This window comes from Schistocerca gregaria, chromosome 8 (genome assembly GCF_023897955.1).
Source record: "Schistocerca gregaria isolate iqSchGreg1 chromosome 8, iqSchGreg1.2, whole genome shotgun sequence".
NCBI lineage: Eukaryota > Metazoa > Arthropoda > Insecta > Orthoptera > Acrididae > Schistocerca > Schistocerca gregaria.
The window spans coordinates 156,138,831-156,156,401 of record NC_064927.1 but is presented as its reverse complement, the minus strand read 5'-3'; the positions used below and the strand labels follow the sequence as shown (position 1 = coordinate 156,156,401).

Sequence of the window (17,571 nt, the reverse complement as noted above, 5' to 3'; positions counted from 1 at the left end):
CCCGCCCTCCTCTCACTCTTTTCCAGTGAGAAGCTCTCTTCGTCTCAATAGAACAACAGGAACAAGAAGAAGAGAACGCAAGTCAAGAACAAGGGGCGAGGACCGCCGAAGACGCCAACTGGGAGGATGTGACACATCCGAAAGTGTCACAAGCAGACACATTCCACAAGAAGAAGAAGAAGGACAACAAGAAGAGGCACCCTGACGGCAGGAGGACTTAGAAGACCCTCCTCACCGCGCCCGACACCCATCACCATCATCATCACCATCAAATATCCGCTCTGTCAGTCGCTGACTGACAGCCCCAGGCGTCGACAGGGCCAGTTAAGTAAAGGCCCCTAACCGACGCATACCTGTCAATTCACGTGACCTATCGCCTGTCTCCGACCGGCAATCATACGTATCCATTACGCACAACCGTCCCAGTTATCCCCAAACGTCCCAGCAAACCTCACCCCATCTAAGTGGAGTAAATGTCTAACTACAACAAACTCCTCCTTTACATCCTCAAGAAGAGGAATTTCAAGTGCGAAGCAGCAGCAGCAGCAGCCTGCGGTCCGAGCCGCGCAGTTTTGCTCCGCCACTCGTGGCCCGTTATCTCAGATCCCGTCTCTGTTAGCAGTTCGCACCATCACAGAGGAATTTTTGTCTGTGGCACCGCGCTTGGCCAGTAGTGGCTTTCGCGCAGCAGTGTGTGCGTCTGCGACAGTACCTCATTTTCGTTCGTGTACGAAGTCTTTTAGTTATGGAACACCTCATTCAGTTAGTTCAGGACAACCTAGTGCTGTACGACACCAGTCATCCAGACTACATGCGGAATAAATTGAAGGACGAAATATGGAAGAAGGTTGCAGAGGAATTACATTACAGCAATTGTAAGTATTATTTATTAATTGATTTATTTATTTTGTATGCATTTTCACAATATACATATAATATTAATGACATAAGTTCTTCTCTTTAGTATTGGCCTCTTTTTATAGCTGCATACTGCCATTGAACAGAACCTTCTGGTGAATTAAAACACTCATAAAAATTTTTTCTCGTAAGAAAAGCTTCACTCGTGTTTATACAACTACTTGGAGCAGGCGACAAAAGCTGGTTGGTACTCAGAGGTCCCACCCATGTCGTTCTCCTCGGCGAGATCATTTGACGTAATGTTATCAGTCCTCAAGTAATTATGAAGTACACATGTAGCTGTCACAATTCTGTCTACAGTTTCTAGTTTACCCTCAAAAGGCCGTTTAAACACACGAAATCGGGAACTCAAGATCACAAATGCACACTTACAGTTTGACGAGCACGAAGCAGTCTGTAATTATAAACTTTATTTTTGTCATTACCAGTAACTCTGCATTTAGGGTAGCGTCACATTAAGTTTTTTAATAATGGAAATGCCTCATCACCTACGAAAACGTAAGGGGTCTATTTTGTTGTCCAGGAAGCGATTTATCTCTTGGGATATTTAAAGTTCCGTCAGACATTTTTCTTGCTAGGTAAATCTGTAATGAGCATCGACAGTAACCATTAATACAACAGAACAATGCAGTTTATAATTGAAAAATGAGAACCCAGATAATTGAGGTTTTCGCAAAGTGATATGTTTCCCATCAACAGCTTTTAGACAATTGTAAAACTGCCATTTCCTCTCAAAGTCAGAAGCACTATTTTCCACGTAACTGTTGTTGGCTCAGGTAGATAAATGGGCTGTAGATGCTTCCATATTGCTCCACACACATCATAAACCATCTTCGACACTGTCCTTTTACCCATGCGCCAGCTTAGAGCGATGGTTTTAAACATGTTCCTCGTCGTTAAATATCTAAAATGAAAAAAGACAACAATCCGTTATGTCGCATAAGCAGAGTGGACAGAAAGTTACTAAGTGTTTTGACATTTATGGTACATGTACACGAAATCACAGATTGTTTCTGAAACTGCTAGGGGAATAGGGCAAAACTATTCGAAAATATAACTGTTCACATTTCTTATGTCACTTTATACGGAAATATGTGAAAAAGTAAATTCAGGAATTCCTTGTTGCAGGGGAAACAGCGAAAGAAAATTGGAGAAAACATAGTGATTGTCATCGATATGCCCTCCGTAGACAGAAAAAAGAGTGGGCAACCAGCAACCAAAATCAGATGGAATTTTTAGTTCCATATATGGCCAACAGAGGTACAGTAACAAAAATGATGGAAAAGGAAAATGCTACAACGAGCGTTGCAAATGATGGTGGAGGAGATGACGTAACAGATACACAGAGGAACGAAACACAAGAAGACTTGGGGACGCCGTTGTCAAAGAAGAAGAAGAAGAAGAAGAAGAAGAAGAAGAAGAAGAAGAAGAAGAAAGCAGATGTCAGTAAAATCATTCTTGAAACTATTAACAGCCACGAAGAGAGAGCTAAGAAAAGAGACATTTTACGCGAAATCACTGCATCAAGAAAATGACGCCTTACACCAATTTTTCATGTCGATGTACCTATCGACAAAAGAGATGCCAAAGGCCTACCAAGTGTTGGTAAAGAAAAAAGTGTTTCAGTTACTATCTGAAACGGAGGAGGACATTTTAACTAAACCAGTGGCTCAACATCATTCTTCAATATCATCATGCAGCACAGAAAAAAGTTCGGCTACCATGTCAATATCTGACTCTCCTGGTACGATGTTTGAAGCTTCAGCACCACATTTACTATAAACAGTGTTATCATGTTCATCATTTTAACAAATTTACAGATGGAAATTGTTTCTCTGAAAATAATATTGAGAGAAAAAATACTTTATCTCAATTGCATAAGTATTTCTATGGAGTGTAGCCATGTATGGCAGCGAAACATGGACGATAAATACTTTGGACAAGAAGAGAATAGCAGCTTTCGAAATGTGGTGCTACAGAAGAATGCTGAAGATTAGATGGGTAGATCACATAAGTAATGAGGAAGTATTGAATAGGATTGGGGAGAAGAGAGGTTTGTGGCACAGCTTGACCAGAAGAAGGGATCGGTTGGCAGGACATGTTCTGAGGCATTAAGGGATCACCAATTTAGTATTGGAGGGCAGCGTAGAGGGTAAAAATCGTAGAGGGAGACCAAGAGATGAATACACTAAGCAGATTCAGAAGGATGTAGGTTGCAGTAGGTACTAGGAGATGAAGAAGCTTGCACAGGATAGAGTAGCATGGAGAGCTGCATCAAACCAGTCTCAGGACTGAAGACCACAACAACAACATCTTAAACATACAGCATATTTTTCTTCTGTAGATATGGGCTCCCGCATGTGACATAGTTTTCCTCTTGTCTTGCTCTATCAATGTTTGAACCTCTTCAAACTGCCGTCTGTTCAGTCGGAAGCTTTCCCTGAATACGTTATCAAGAACTTCCGTAGACAAAACGTATTCGCCATGTGTTGTTCGCATTTGCATGTACTTGCTTTTCCATAGAGATTTTTCTCTGTTCTTGTATGCACTCTACAATAAAATAACACTCCCGAGTTCCGAATCAGAATCGGAATCTAAGTCTAAGTGCATAGACAGACTCTCGGTGGACATTGCTGGGCGTTCTGTGTTTCGCGAGCGCTTCGCCACCACTGAGCTCTGCCATGCTTCTACTGCGTGCAGTGTGTGGCGGGCGTAATGCCTGAGCCCGCAGCACTGTACAGCGTGAGAGACTACCAGAACCCTCATATTCCCGGAATGTCGAATGCGAGAGGAGGGGCAAGAGTAGAGTGCCACGTCGTAAGATTTGTACCTCCCACACACAGACGTACAGTATTATTCGTATTTTAACAATATTCCAGCAATACACGTCTCAAAATCAAAATGAATAAACCTAAGCAACTGAAGGATTTACTAATTTTTGATTTACGGTTTAATCAAGCCAGACACTTTGAAAAACGGTGCAACTCCTGAAAATGTACGTCCGTTTAACGGTGTGACTTTTACAGTCCAAAGAAAAAACGCACAACGCCGATGTTAATAATCAAATAGTGCTACGCCACTTCTGTCATGACACACTCCTTTATTTCATTCATTTATACTGTACTCGTGCATCGCAACACAAAAATGTTTAAGGAGAGAGATCTGTGGCACAGGCACAGGTTACAAACCGCACACTTTGGGGCAATGAACTAAACATGGTACCAACTCGAAGCAGTAGTTCACAACCTCTTACACCATTATACACTACTTCGCGCTAGAGCATTAAGGGCTGACTGTGGCGCGGAGCAAGTGACAGACAACCGGTAGGCGCGCATATTTAAAAACTGAACTCTTAGTTGGTAACTGTGTACTATCACAATTATGGTCAAAATTTTCACACAGGATCGATCGCTGGGGATAATGTCTCCCTAGCGTGCTTTTTTCTTCTCAAATATGAGCTCAAGTTGGTGATGTTTCCTTGTTATTAGAGCAGCGAAGAGGTCTGTAAATGCAGTTAGTTCATAAGCAAAAAAATAAATATGAGAAGGTAGTCGATTGCTGATTTCATAAATTCAGATCAACATTAGAGGAGAGCTATGCTTTCAACAGTGCTCTTTCAATTTTTGCTTGGTTTGAAATTGTGTAATCGGACAGGTAGACGTATTCATATCGTTCTGTTGTGTCGTTCTAAATAGGTTCGCTGTCATGAAGGAACGGTAGCTTGCTTTAGGCCGCTCGTCCAAATTTCATCCCTGGTGTTACACCTTGAGAACTGAAATGATATTAAATAATTCCCTTTTAAGTAATTTCCTGTTTAAAAACATAAAATATGTTCACACACAAATTTTGTGTGTGCAATTGCTGTTTCGTAGCGGTATTATCGAAAAACAGACAGCGTTGCTCCGATATCAATTAATTCTGCATTAACGAGATTCCGTCATCCCATGTGACGAGTAATGGAATCAAAAATCCTCCACTGTTGTAAGCGGTTTTCATGCTTGAGGCGGGTTACACATCCGTAAGGAATACTGAAACTTTCTCCCGGCCCGAAATGCTATACTATCTTTGATTCAACAGAAAACAACAGTTAAATAACCCAAAAAGGTTATTGCTATCAATTACATGACTTCGGTAGATATGAAATTGTGTGGTTAGTCTTGCCAGCCTTGCTACTTATTGTAAATACTTTATTATTTTACGAAAATTGTGCAACAGGTCTACCGGAAAAGGAGGAGGAGGGACAGTTACGTAATTTCAACTGTCCGCCGTCAGGAAAGGAAAGCGGTGTGAGCGTGTGATGGACGGAGGCGAGTGCGATAGTGAACCAGTGCTGAGTCACTTGAGAGAAATTTAATCTGACGTCGCGTTTGATAGGACAAGACACGACGTAGAAGAAATAACCCTTATCTACGAGAAGAACGACAGTTGTATGCAAGCTAATGTGGTATTTTAAATATTAATTATTGTAATGAGGCTGTCAATAATCGTAGCCCGGCTAGCTCAGTCGGTAGAGCATGAGACTCTTAATCTCAGGGTCGTGGGTTCGAGCCCCACGTTGGGCGTAAAATTTTAACTTCGCAAAGAAAAATCTGCCGTAATTGCTCTGCTGGACTAAAGTTCCAAATACAGTTCCAAATAAATCCAGCTGAGAAATTCAGATGCCATTTTCGTTTCACGAATGGGTCAGTGAGGCAGACTGCCAAGAGCGACAAGTAACAGTCGTTGACCTGTGCGCACTCCAATGAGACTTTCGGCGAGGTGGCTGATGTGGACTACTTGAATCAATGGAGATCAAATGACATCGACAAATTGTAACTGAGTGCTGACTGCTACCAATGTAAAGTAGCAGATAACATAGTTCAGTGCAGAAGTGACTTTCTCGCTGGAGTGTTTTTCATGTAAACTCCAGTCCTGTTGGGAATGACGGGCTCGTTTTCGAACTGACTATTTTATGCTGTGATGACACTCTTTACTGTTTTATAAAATTGGTTTTTACTTACTTTAAATTACTATCTTATTTCTGGCTGGGAGGTAAATAATTAAAATCATTAGTTCAATTTCTGCCGGGGAAAAAGCTCTCCTAAAAACATCAGCAGTGTTTTGGTCATTTCATGTCTGTTGATATTTCTGCATATTTTTTTCATTATTCTTTCTTCATCATGTTCCTATGGATCATGTAGATGTTGAGTTTTTCTCATATTGAAGTATCCCCTTAGAGTTATGTAGTCCGGGATAAATCGCGCCTGGCGGGTATGCGTTTTTATACCTTGCAAAATTTAAATAGATTGGCGGCTGTCTTAAGAGTTGTGTTATTTTGTTTTCCACCGTAATTCTTGATACGCCAAACTTTGCTGTTAGTTGAATCAATCTTCGTTCTATTGGTTTAATGTTAGATATTCGATATAGATCCTCTCTACTCGTGCTTGGTCTTGTTCTTACAGCTATCAGTAATATTATACGTTAGGTACCAAGTGTTTTAGGTGAATGTGCTTTTGAAGTTAACCATACCAGTGCCGCATATTCCAGTGTTGGTCGTATAAAACTGTCGTGTGTATATGCAAGTACATTTGTAGTTGCTCCATTAAATTTGCCTTCCATTAATTTAAGTAGTGACAGTCGTTTTCTTGCCTTTATTATCAGTTCGGTTATTACTGGTCTATAGGTCAGCGTGAAGTCAAATACTAGGCCAATGTACTTTACTTCCCCTACAGATCGATACACAGATGTTCTGTATCTTATTGTTTGCATCGCGTTGTGGTGGAAAGCTATAAGCTGACTCATTTCGCCAATTTGTTAGCCAGGAATCCAAGGTATTAATGTCCTGAGAGATAAGCCGATGTACTCCTTCTGCTGTTGGTGAGTGACACCAATACGCAGTGCCATTTGCATGTAGAGCCAAATCTTCTTTCCATTTACTGGGTGTTGGTTGTCCGCCGTATAAAGAGAATATAATAATGGCGACCAAATAGCTCCCTGCGTTACTCCCACTTCCGGAAAAAACGGTGTCGATTTACTGTCGTTTACATACACCATATCAGACCTATAATCCAGACAATGTGATATAATTTTGACTAGTTTATTGGGAAATTCCATTTTTATTAGTTTATAACATACATAGTCCTGGATGCCATACTTGAACGGCCTTGCCAAAAACCTGCTTGAATCGAGGGTATAAGTCCTTTTTTATCTATAGACGTCTGGCTTCCCGCTCTTAGTATTGCGTCAAAAGTTTTGCCAATAACTGATAACAAGGTTATTGGTCGATATGAATTAGGGTCATTTGACGGTTTTCATGGTTTTAAGATCGTTATAACCTTTGCTTTCTCCCATTGAAGAGTTATTCTTTGTTGTTTTATAGCTTCGTTAAATAGATGTTGTAACCGTAGTATTAGTTCACCAGGTGCTTGTCGGAACATATTTTTGGTTATGACGTCAATACCTGGTGCGTTACTTTTGCCAGAGTTGATGGCCGTTACTATTTCTTGCTGTGTTGTATCAGCCATTAAAAATTTTTGATCATCTAATTCATACTCTTCATACATAATGGTTTGCCACTTTTCATTGACTTGCTTTTATTGAATAGAATCGAAACGTTGATCTTCTGTATATTGATGAATACTGTCCAAAACGTTTCTAAAGATTCCAGCTTTACCTTTGTTATCAGCTGTAATATTGCCCTCATGTAATAAAGGGCGACTTTCTTTTGTATTGTTACCAGTGATCGATTTGAGAGTTTTCCAGAACAGAGTTGAGTTCCTGACGTCCAATTTACTCGTTTTTTTAATCCATTTTTGGGCCCATAATTCCTTGAGTTGATTTCCGACCAGTGTCTTTAGTGATATTTCACTGAAAAATACGTCAACCAGCCACTTTTTAATGCGTTTTTTTTTATTTACGCCAATATGAATTTCGGGTTTGCACCCATCTTCAGCTGGCAAATTACATGGATCTTCAGTTACTACAGTAGTACATTCTCGACAGCAGTTTGGATGCTGCAGCAGGCCTGTGCAAAAGCAACGACTCTAATCATTTACTTCAATTTCGCGAGTTTAAAGTCATACACTATCAGTTGTTCATTTTACTCACATTCTCCTCTCCTTGTTTTTTCCTGGCTGTTCTTCTTTTTTGCAACAACACAAACACTTTTTATCACGTATTTTGCACAGGCGCACTGCGTTATCCGCCATGTTGTCGACTGACAGTTTTTGTTTACATACAAATGGTTGATCTATGGACAGAGTTATATTTTTACGAAAGTTTTGAGGTTCTAAGATAAGGTATTGTTTTCTAAATATTGACTTGGCTGATAGAAGTATTCTAAGTACGATGTACACTTTTTTCCTAGTATTGAAGATAATAAACTAACATAACACATTTATACGAAGCAGTAATTCATACATTTACAATATAACAAAGATAGAATTAAGATATTAGAATTAAGATTTTTATGTTTTATATTATTACATGCATTTGTTGGGTTTATAATAGATTAGTTATTTCTTGATTGTGCTTAGTAAGTGGTTTGATAAGTAGAGTGTGGAAGTTTTTTAGAAATATTCGGTTTGGCAGCTCTGTTTGGTCGTTAAGTATGTCAGAAGGGGATGCATGTTTATGTGAATAAATTTCGATTTCTTCCAGGAGGTTCATTCTTTTTCCTTTGTTGGCTAAGTGGAGAACTTGTAGGTTATGGGATATGTCTGTTACTTGATGTTCTTCTTCTGCTACATGTTGGGCGAATGCGGATTTATTTAAGTTTTTTAAACGAAGAGCATCCATGTGTTCTCGAAACCGTATGCTGAAGTTTCTCCCTGTTTGGCCTATGTATGTTTTTGGACATGAGTTGCAGTTAAGTTTGTAAATTCCTTATTGATTGTACGGTTCGGTATTATTTTTAATGTTATGGATAGCTTTGTTCTTTATTTTGTTATTTGTATAGTAGCTGATTTTGATATCTGTTCCTCGGAACAAGTTTGCTATTTTATATGACAGCTTTCCTACAAATGGCAAGCTTACATATTTTTCATTTGGCTGTGTTGTGGTATTCTTTAATGTAGTTTTGTTATTGTATTTGTTTATGTGGGGATTTATCTTAGAGTTTAGTTCATCTATTAATTTTGTATTGTAACCATTATTGTAAGCAATTGCTTTGATGGTGTTTAGTTCTTCTATTTGGTCAGCTGGTTCTAGTGGTATTTTGTGCATTCTGTTTAGCATTGCTCTGTATGAAGCCGTCTTATGTTTATCCGGGTGGCAGGATGACCTATTAATTGTGTTATGTGTGTATGTTGGTTTCCTGTATACTTGAAATTTGTGTTTGTTGTTGGAGCTACTTATGCAGAGATCCAGAAAATTTAAACCGACTTCTGTTTGGTGTTCTACAGTCAAGATGATCTTGTGATCAATGTTTTATTTACAACAAACTTCCCGGACGTTAGGAAGACGGGCGTAAATATTATAAAAGAAAGTGTTCTATGAATTTAGCTGTGTTACGCACCCGCTCTTGGAAACGTTACTTTTGTATTAAGAGAGAGAGAGAGAGAGAGAGAGAGAGAGAGAGAGAGAGAGAGAGAGAGAGAGAGATGATTTGTACAGTACAGTGCAGCGAGCCGGGGCGAGGCGAGGTGAGACGTCAGCGGTGACCGGTCATGCTCGGTTATCCGCGTGTCCGGAATCCGGAAATCAGACATGGGCGAGTACGTGGCCGAACCGAGTGGTATGGGGCCGGACACAAGCAGCTCGGTCCCCCCGTCAACAGGCGAGCTGTGACCGATCAAACGTTGAGCGTTGCAGCACTCTAGCAAGCAGGTAACGGCACGGTCCCGCACGAGGTGCAGATATAACTGCCGTTAGCCGTTGGCAGGGGGTCGGTGGGGGGTGCCAGGCAGCGAGCCTTTGCCCGCTCTTGTTGTTCCGCGGTAGGCGGTCCCCTTTCTTCCAACTGCGTTCGAAGCTGTTCCTCGTGTAGCTGTTGTAGCGCAGCTATCTCTTCCACGTGTTTGCGCTGCTGATCTCACAGTAGCTGCTGTTGTTGTGTAAGTTGTTCCTGGTGGCGTAATTGTCGCTACAAGTGCTTCATCTCTTCTTGTTGCTAACTGTTGTTGCAAGTGCTCCATGATACTATCGTCGGGGTCACCACTTTGCAGGTATTTATTAACTGCACACTTCACTCTAGAGCACTGATACTTTATTTCTTCGATCGTCTACAATACATCTACATCTACATTCATACTCCGCAAGCCACCTGATGGTGTGTGGGACAGGGTACCTTGAGTACCTCTATCGGTTCTCCCTTCTATTCCAGTCTCGTATTGTTCGTGGAAAGAAGGATTGTCGGCATGCCTCTGTGTGGGCTCTAATCTCTCTGATTTTATCCTCATGGTCTCTTCGCGAGATATACGTAGGAGGGAGCAATATACTGCTTGACTCCTCGGTGAAGGTATGTTCTCGTAACTTCAACAAAAGCCCGTACCGAGCTACTGAGCGTCTCTCCTGCAGAGTCTTCCACTGGAGTTTATCGATCATCTCCGTAACGCTTTCGCGATTACTAAATGATCCTGTAACGAAGTGCGCTGCTCTCCGTTGGATCTTCTCTATCTCCTCTGTCAACCCTATCTGGTACGGATCCCACACTGCTGAGCAGTATTCAAGCAGTGGGCGAACAAGCGTACTGTAACCTACTTCCTTTGTTTTCCGATTGCATTTCCTTAGGATTCTTCCAATGCATCTCAGTCTGGCATCTGCTTTACCGAAGATCAACTTTATATGATCATTCCATTTTAAATCTATCCTAATGCGTACTCCCAGATAATTTATGGAATTAACTGCTTCCAGTTGCTGCCCTGCTATATTGTAGCTAAATGATACAAACTGATCTACAACAGTATTCGCACGGTTACGACATCTAGCACGCTTCCGGCAACCGCACACACTCCGATGCTCGCGCCGCGGTGGGTAGAGGCCGACTGGTTGTTCGCGACGTTGCCGACTGGTTAGTGTGGAGCGACCAGCGGACTGGGGTCACCACACATACATCACGACCAACGTGAAGTGCATAGCCGAGGGTACTTCCCATTGTACCAGTTATCAGGGGTTCTGCCCGTTCCATTCACATATGCAGCGCGGGAAGAATGGCTCTGTACTTGTAGTAATTATTCTAATCTAATCTTCACGATCCCTATGTGAGCTATACATAGGGGATTGTGCTATATTCTGAGAGTCATCATTTAAAGCCGTTCTTGCAACTTTATTAGTAGACTTTCTCCTGGTACTTTGTCTACCTTCAAGAGTCTGCCAGTTCAGTTTCTTCAGTATCCGTGGGTCAAACAAACATCTGAACAATTCGTATTGCCCTTCTCTGCATACGTTCTATATCCTCTGTTAGTCCTATTTGATATGTGACCCGCACACTTCAGCAATATTCTAGAACCGGTCGCACGAGTGATTTATAAGCAATCTCCTGCACTTCCTCAGTATTATACCAACAAGCCAAAGTCTATCACCTACTTTACCTATGTGATCATTCCATTTCATATCCCTACAAAACTCAGGTATTTCTATGAATTAGACGATTCCAACACTGACACATTCGTATTATAGTCATAGGTTACTACGTTTTTTCGTCTTGTGAAGTGCACAGTTTTACATTTCTGAGTACTTAAAGCAAGTTGTCAATCTTTGCACAATTTTGAAATTTTGTAGAGACCTGAACGAATATTTATGCAATTTCTTTCAGACAGCGCTTCGTTATAGATTACTGCACCATTTGTAAAATGTTTGAGGTTTCTATTAATATCGCCTGGAAGGTCATTAACGTACAACATGAACAGCAAGGGTTCCAACACACTTCCCGGAGGTGCACTGAAGTTACTTCTACATCTGACAATGACTCTCCATCCAAGTTAACATGCTGCATCCTCCTTACGAAAAAGTCCTCAGTCTAGTCACAAATTTATCTTGATACACCATATGATATTTCGTTTGACAATAGGTGTAGGTGTGATACTGAGTCAGATGCTTTTTGGAAATCAAGAACCACTGCATCTTCCTGGTTGCCTTGAACCAAAGCTTCCAGTATATCGTGAGAAACGTGCGAATTGGGTTTCAAATGATGAGTGTCTTCGCAATCCATGTTGGTTGGCACTGAGTAGGTCATTCTGTTCAAGACATCTCATTATGTTTGAGCTCAGAATATATTCCACGATTCTGTAACAAATCCGTGTCAACAATACTGGACAATAGTTTTGTGGATAACTTCTATTACTCTTCTTGCCAGACGAGTGTGACTTCACTTTTTTCCAAGTACTGGGCACCGCTTTTTGTTCCAGGGATCTACGATAGATAACAGACAGAAGACGGGCTAACTCAGCCGTATGTTCAGTATGGAATGTGACAGCGATTCCATTGGGGTCTGGAGCTTTGTTCAGTTTTAACAACTTCAGTTGTTTCTCAACACCACTGACACCAATACTTATATAATTCATCTTTTCAGCGGTACGAGGATTAAATTGGGCCAATTTTCCTGGGTTTACCTTTGTAAAGGAACAGTGAAAAACATAGTTACGCATTTCAGCTTTCGCTTTGATACACTCAATTTCAGTTCTTGTCTTACTGTCTCATTCGCTAGGGACTAGACACTAACTTTGGTACCACTAGCAGCCTTTACATACGATTAGAAGCTCTTTGGGTTTTGTGAAATATCATTTAACAATGTTTTACTACGGTAGTCATTGAAGCCACCTCGCATTGCTCTCCTGGTAGTAAACGCGTTTTTTTTTCAACGTTTATTTATCTATAGCCTGGCGCTATGTTTTACGCCTATTATGCGTTAATATACACGATGTGATCAAAAGTATCCGGACACACGGCTGAAAATGACTTAAAAGTTCGTGGCGCCCTCCATCGGTAATGCTGGAATTCAGTAAGGTGTTGGCCCAACCTAAGCCTTGAGGACAGCTTCCACTCTCGCACGCATACGTTCAATCAGGTGCCGGAAGGTTTCTTGGGGAATGGCAGCCCATTCTTCACGAAGTGCTGAACTGAGGAGAGGTATCGATATCGGTCGGTGAGACCTGGGACGAAGTCAGCGGGCGCTGATGACCTCGATGTTGCGCGCCCATAAGCCCCAACACACACACACGAAGTCGGCGTTCCAAAACATCCCAAAGGTGTACTATAGGATTCAGGTCTGGACTTTGTGCAGGCCAGTCCATTACAGGGGTGTTATTGTCGTGTAACCACTCCGCCACAGGTCGTGCATTATGAACAGTTCCTCGATCGTGTTGCTGTCATAGTGCCACGCGAAACAACAAGGGGTGCAAGCCCCCTCCATGAAAAACATGACTACGCCATAACACCACCGCCTCCGAATTGTACTGTTTGCACTACACACACTGGGCAGCCATTATAGCGAAGGTATGAGCCGCAAATGCGGAAATCCACTGATGTAACAGTTTTGACACAGGACACATTGTTGTGGCGTTACCGTTGGAAACGAGAATCTCTGAAACGGTGAAACTGGTCGCCTGTTGACGTACTACTGTTGTGGATTGTAAAATAATGAGTAGGCCGTATGTTATTTTGAACGACCACGTGTCATCACAAAACGTATAGGTCGGAGGATCGACCACTGTGTAATTCCGGACAGGTAGCGATCTGTGGCATATCTGACGACAGAATGCAACGCTGGTGTAGACACAAGTGTTTCAGAGCAGACCGTTCAAAGGCCACTGTTAAATATGGAGCTCAACATCACATGACCCCTACGTGTTCCTGTGTTACCCATTTGCATCGTCAATTATGACCGCAGTGGATATAGTATCAGTGAATTTTAGAGATTGCAGGGCATTCTCACTTCTGATTTGGTGTTATGCTGCTTCATGTTCTTAGGGAATATGATCTTTATTGCAATTTGACTTTATACATCATGATGAAATCGTGGTCAGTAGTTAATGGTCTCGCTTGCGTGCTCTAGGAAAGGAATAACGGTAAGCTTTACCTGCTTTCAAAGGAATAGGGAATAGGGCGCCGAATTAAACGACTGCAGTAAAAGCACGGCCACGGTGCGCCGAGGGAAGCGCGTTTTTTCTGCGGAACCTGGGTGGAAACGTTTCCGGACGGCCGAGTTCTGTGGTCTCGTGCAGACACGTTCGTTGGCGCCAGTTGGCAGGCATCCACGTCTAGGTAGACTGACTAGCACTGGCAAGTCGCCGCTGCAATGGCCAGCGCATTGTAGACCGGCAGTAAAGCAGAGGATGGGCCTTGTTAGGCAGGAAGCCGACGGGACATCTGTGTGCGTTCTGCGAATTTCTGTGGGACAGGTGACTGGCGCCCAGACCTCCAGCCTCTGTTACAAAACATGTTTTTGAAAGCACGAGGCTTTTAGCGAGTTTATGGCCGTTCTTTGGAAACTTCGAAATGGACGCAACACGAGAGATAACAAGCTTTTTGTGGAGGGCTGTAGTTCCATCCTGGTCATTTTGTAGCAAGAGTCATGGCGTAAACCCGCGGGAAATAGGCCACGAAGCTAAGCTTTTTTTTTCCTTTTCTCAATTAACTTTAAAGTCTCTGATTGGCCAAATCGATGTATGCAGAGCAAAGGGCACTCTCCGAGCTTCGAATGCCGCGCTGCAGATCGTGATTGGCTTGTGCCAAAGTGGGGCAAGACTAAGATGGAAATGGGCTTTTGCTACCGAGCTGAGGAGGAAAGCGGACAGAAAGAGATGACTCTTGTACTGGCGCTTCGCTAGTAAGGAACTACAGGTCTCTACCTAAACGGTGAGACTTTTGTCCTTTGCTAGTGTGCCCCTTAGAGCCTGTGCCAGTCACCTTCTGAACCGTCAGGGGTACTGCTTCTAGCATCACGCACACAACGAGTGAAGCGTGGGTGTACTTACTTGTCTTGAGTCTGTCATCTACACGTTTTGACATATTCCGTCGCGCATAGTCGTGACACGGAGTCAAATTGGTTTGGCAGACCAGAAAACGGGTCCACCTGCAAACAGGAATACACCAGGGTTTCAGAGGCTCATAGAGAAGTACCTGCATTCCGAATTAACCGAACGCGAGACCGCGTACTTGCATTTTTCGGGCGCGGGCCATTAACAACAGATTGCGTCCATCCATGATTTCAGTCGCCGAACGCATCGTGGTGTGCTGCCCTGACCAGCAGGAGGGTAAAGTATTCGCTGCTACGGCGTAGGTTCCAGTAATGTTTCTCAGCACCCTGTTCTTTCGAACCATATTTTTCTTTTTGGAATAGTAGAGTATAGATGCTTGATTGTGGGGTAGTTTTTGTGCCATAACCCTGATTGACATGTATGAAGTCAGATAAAGCGATTAGTGTTACGGTTAGTGTCGTGTGTCGATCCCCAGCTGATCACTTTGTCCACCATAGACCCCATGTCAGTGAAATCGTTTGTCAAATAAAAATGTTTGTGTGGCGTTTCTTTAGTCATTTTTGTTGTCTTGTGATGTTCAGGATGTCATTTAGATCACAACTTCTCCCTGAGTTATGATTAACAGTACCTTCCCAATTTATTATTAAAGTCTAGATTTGAAACGTAAGTAGAAGGCTTTCAAATTTTCACCGTCGTTCAACAGAAACGTGTTGCCTGTCGAATGAACTGAATTTCTTGTTAAACCAGTACGATGGTTGGGTCCTTGATCGAGGCGAGTGGCTGGACGAAACATGCACTGGGCCCCAAATGGAAGCCGGTGAGAGCAGAATTAAGCTGTTAGGTAATTGACTTGGGCTTCCATGTCTCCCCCTACGACGATGACATCTTCCATTAGGATAACTGTTCACGTTGCAAGGTCAGAATCGTGCTGCATTGGTTTTAGGAGCATTATAGTGAACCTACATTGATATCTTGGCCAGTAAACTTGCTCTATCGCTAGCCACTGGAACAATTATCGGACGCCAGCTGTGTTCACGTAAACCACAATTCTGCAGTTTGCGGGAATTTTTTGACCTGTGCGTAGACCTCAGGTGTCACATACTTCTAGAATCCTGTCAAGGAATTGTAGAATCCATACCACCCAGAATCGCTGTTGTATTGTGTTTGCATAGTGGAACAACACGCTATTAAAGAGGTGGTCATAAAGTTTTGGCTCATCTGCGTGTATTGCTGTATGCCTTTCTTTTATCAAACGTTTTTTTTTTCTTCTTTCGAAACTAGATTTAAATATTTGTTCTGTGGCTCAATCTTGTAGCCTACCCATATTTGTCCGGTGAACTTTCCCCCCCCCCCCCCCCCTTGTTAAAGATTTCCATTCCTCTTCAAATGAACTACGTACAATTCTATACGGCAGTATACACAGCCCCTGATAGCTTTGAACGCGTATCATTATTCTTCAATACCCCACTTCACGGTAGGTTGATTTTTTCCTGTTGATTCTTTTACAGTCCAGTCCTCTTTTCATCATTACTATATTGCTACCTGAGCCGATATATCCTGCTAGTCGATACGTGTCACAGTCCAATATAAGCAATCTAACATTAATTAAAGTCGCTCATTACAGAGAAGGCAACTGGACCTGATGGGTTACGTATAGAGTTCTATGTAGAAAATGAGAAAGAACTTACCCCTCTTCCGCAGCAGTCTGCCGTAGGCCGCTGGAGGAACTAAGTGTACCAAGAGATAAAAAAAAAAAAAATGTGCAGGTCACTCCCGTTTTCACATACAATTACAGATGTACATAACTGTCAATCTATTGTAGAACTGTGAAACTCGTTTGAACCTCGCGAATGATGACTTTTCTGCAGGCCAGAAATCTCCTCTGTTGGAATGAACATGGATTCCGCAAAAAAAAAAAAAAAACATCGCCCTGTTCGTCTACGAGACCCACAAGGCAGTAGATACATGGGCCCACGTCGATGCCGGACTACTGACTAACCAACAAAATACGATCAAACGGAATATTAGACCAGCATTGTGACTGAACTCTACAACTCACTAACACAAGCTGGCGTTACGGGTGGCTAGAAACCTTTCAGTAACGAAGAAATTCAATGTTCCTGCAGGGCTCGTCGTTTCAGCTAAAGTATTGTGTCAGACCTGCGTGCTTGCAACGTGAAAAATTAAAATACTTCGTCTAACAAGGTCACAAGTTTTTTCAAATAAGATACTACAAATGAAATTCGTAATGCGCAAGAAAATTAACCTCCGTCAAAGAGCGTGCAAGCAGAGGGCAACAAAAGAAGTTGTAAATGGGAATGGTTGTAATACACAACAGCGTCACGAAGAATGAAAGCAGTGTAAAGCCTGAAAGAGTTGTTGACGTAAGCGGCTGGATCTGAAGAAGTCTACGCTTCGGATAGTAGATTTCTGTGTAATATACTACAAATATACCAGCACTTAAATTTAAAATTTTTACCCCTGGTGGGACTCGAACCCACAATCCCCGGTTTAGGAGACCGATGCCTTATCCATTAGGCCACAGGGGCTCAATATACTCTCGGACCAGTGAATCCGTTATCTACCGCGTTACGCTGGCGTAATCGACAGAGTAGTCATCCGAACATGGAAGAGAGCGTGCCTCCCCTGTCGCCGGCGGCGATCTATCTCTGGTGAATAATTCGCCGCCTCCGTCAGAAACGGCTGGAATGTCAGCGGACTGCTAGAAGAGCACCAGGGTGAACCACGTTGTATCCTG

The 17,571-nt window shown here is 42.4% G+C and overlaps 1 protein-coding gene and 2 non-coding genes across 3 annotated transcripts; 2 read left to right on the top strand and 1 right to left on the bottom strand.

Annotated features, from left to right (window-relative positions):
- The first annotated feature begins 745 nt into the window (after positions 1 to 745).
- On the top strand, positions 746 to 5,216 carry LOC126285082 (uncharacterized). Its single transcript, XM_049984406.1, has 3 exons — positions 746 to 875; positions 2,047 to 2,364; positions 5,134 to 5,216. The coding sequence occupies exons 1-3, from the start codon at positions 746 to 748 to the stop codon at positions 5,214 to 5,216; spliced, it is 531 nt and encodes a 176-aa protein (XP_049840363.1).
- Positions 5,217 to 5,407: 191 nt separating this feature from the next.
- Positions 5,408 to 5,480, top strand: Trnak-cuu (transfer RNA lysine (anticodon CUU)). Its single transcript has one exon. It is a non-coding gene; the product is annotated as a tRNA-Lys (tRNA).
- Positions 5,481 to 17,289: 11,809 nt separating this feature from the next.
- Trnar-ccu (transfer RNA arginine (anticodon CCU)) lies at positions 17,290 to 17,362 on the bottom strand. The gene has a single exon. It is a non-coding gene; the product is annotated as a tRNA-Arg (tRNA).
- Positions 17,363 to 17,571: the final 209 nt, after the last annotated feature.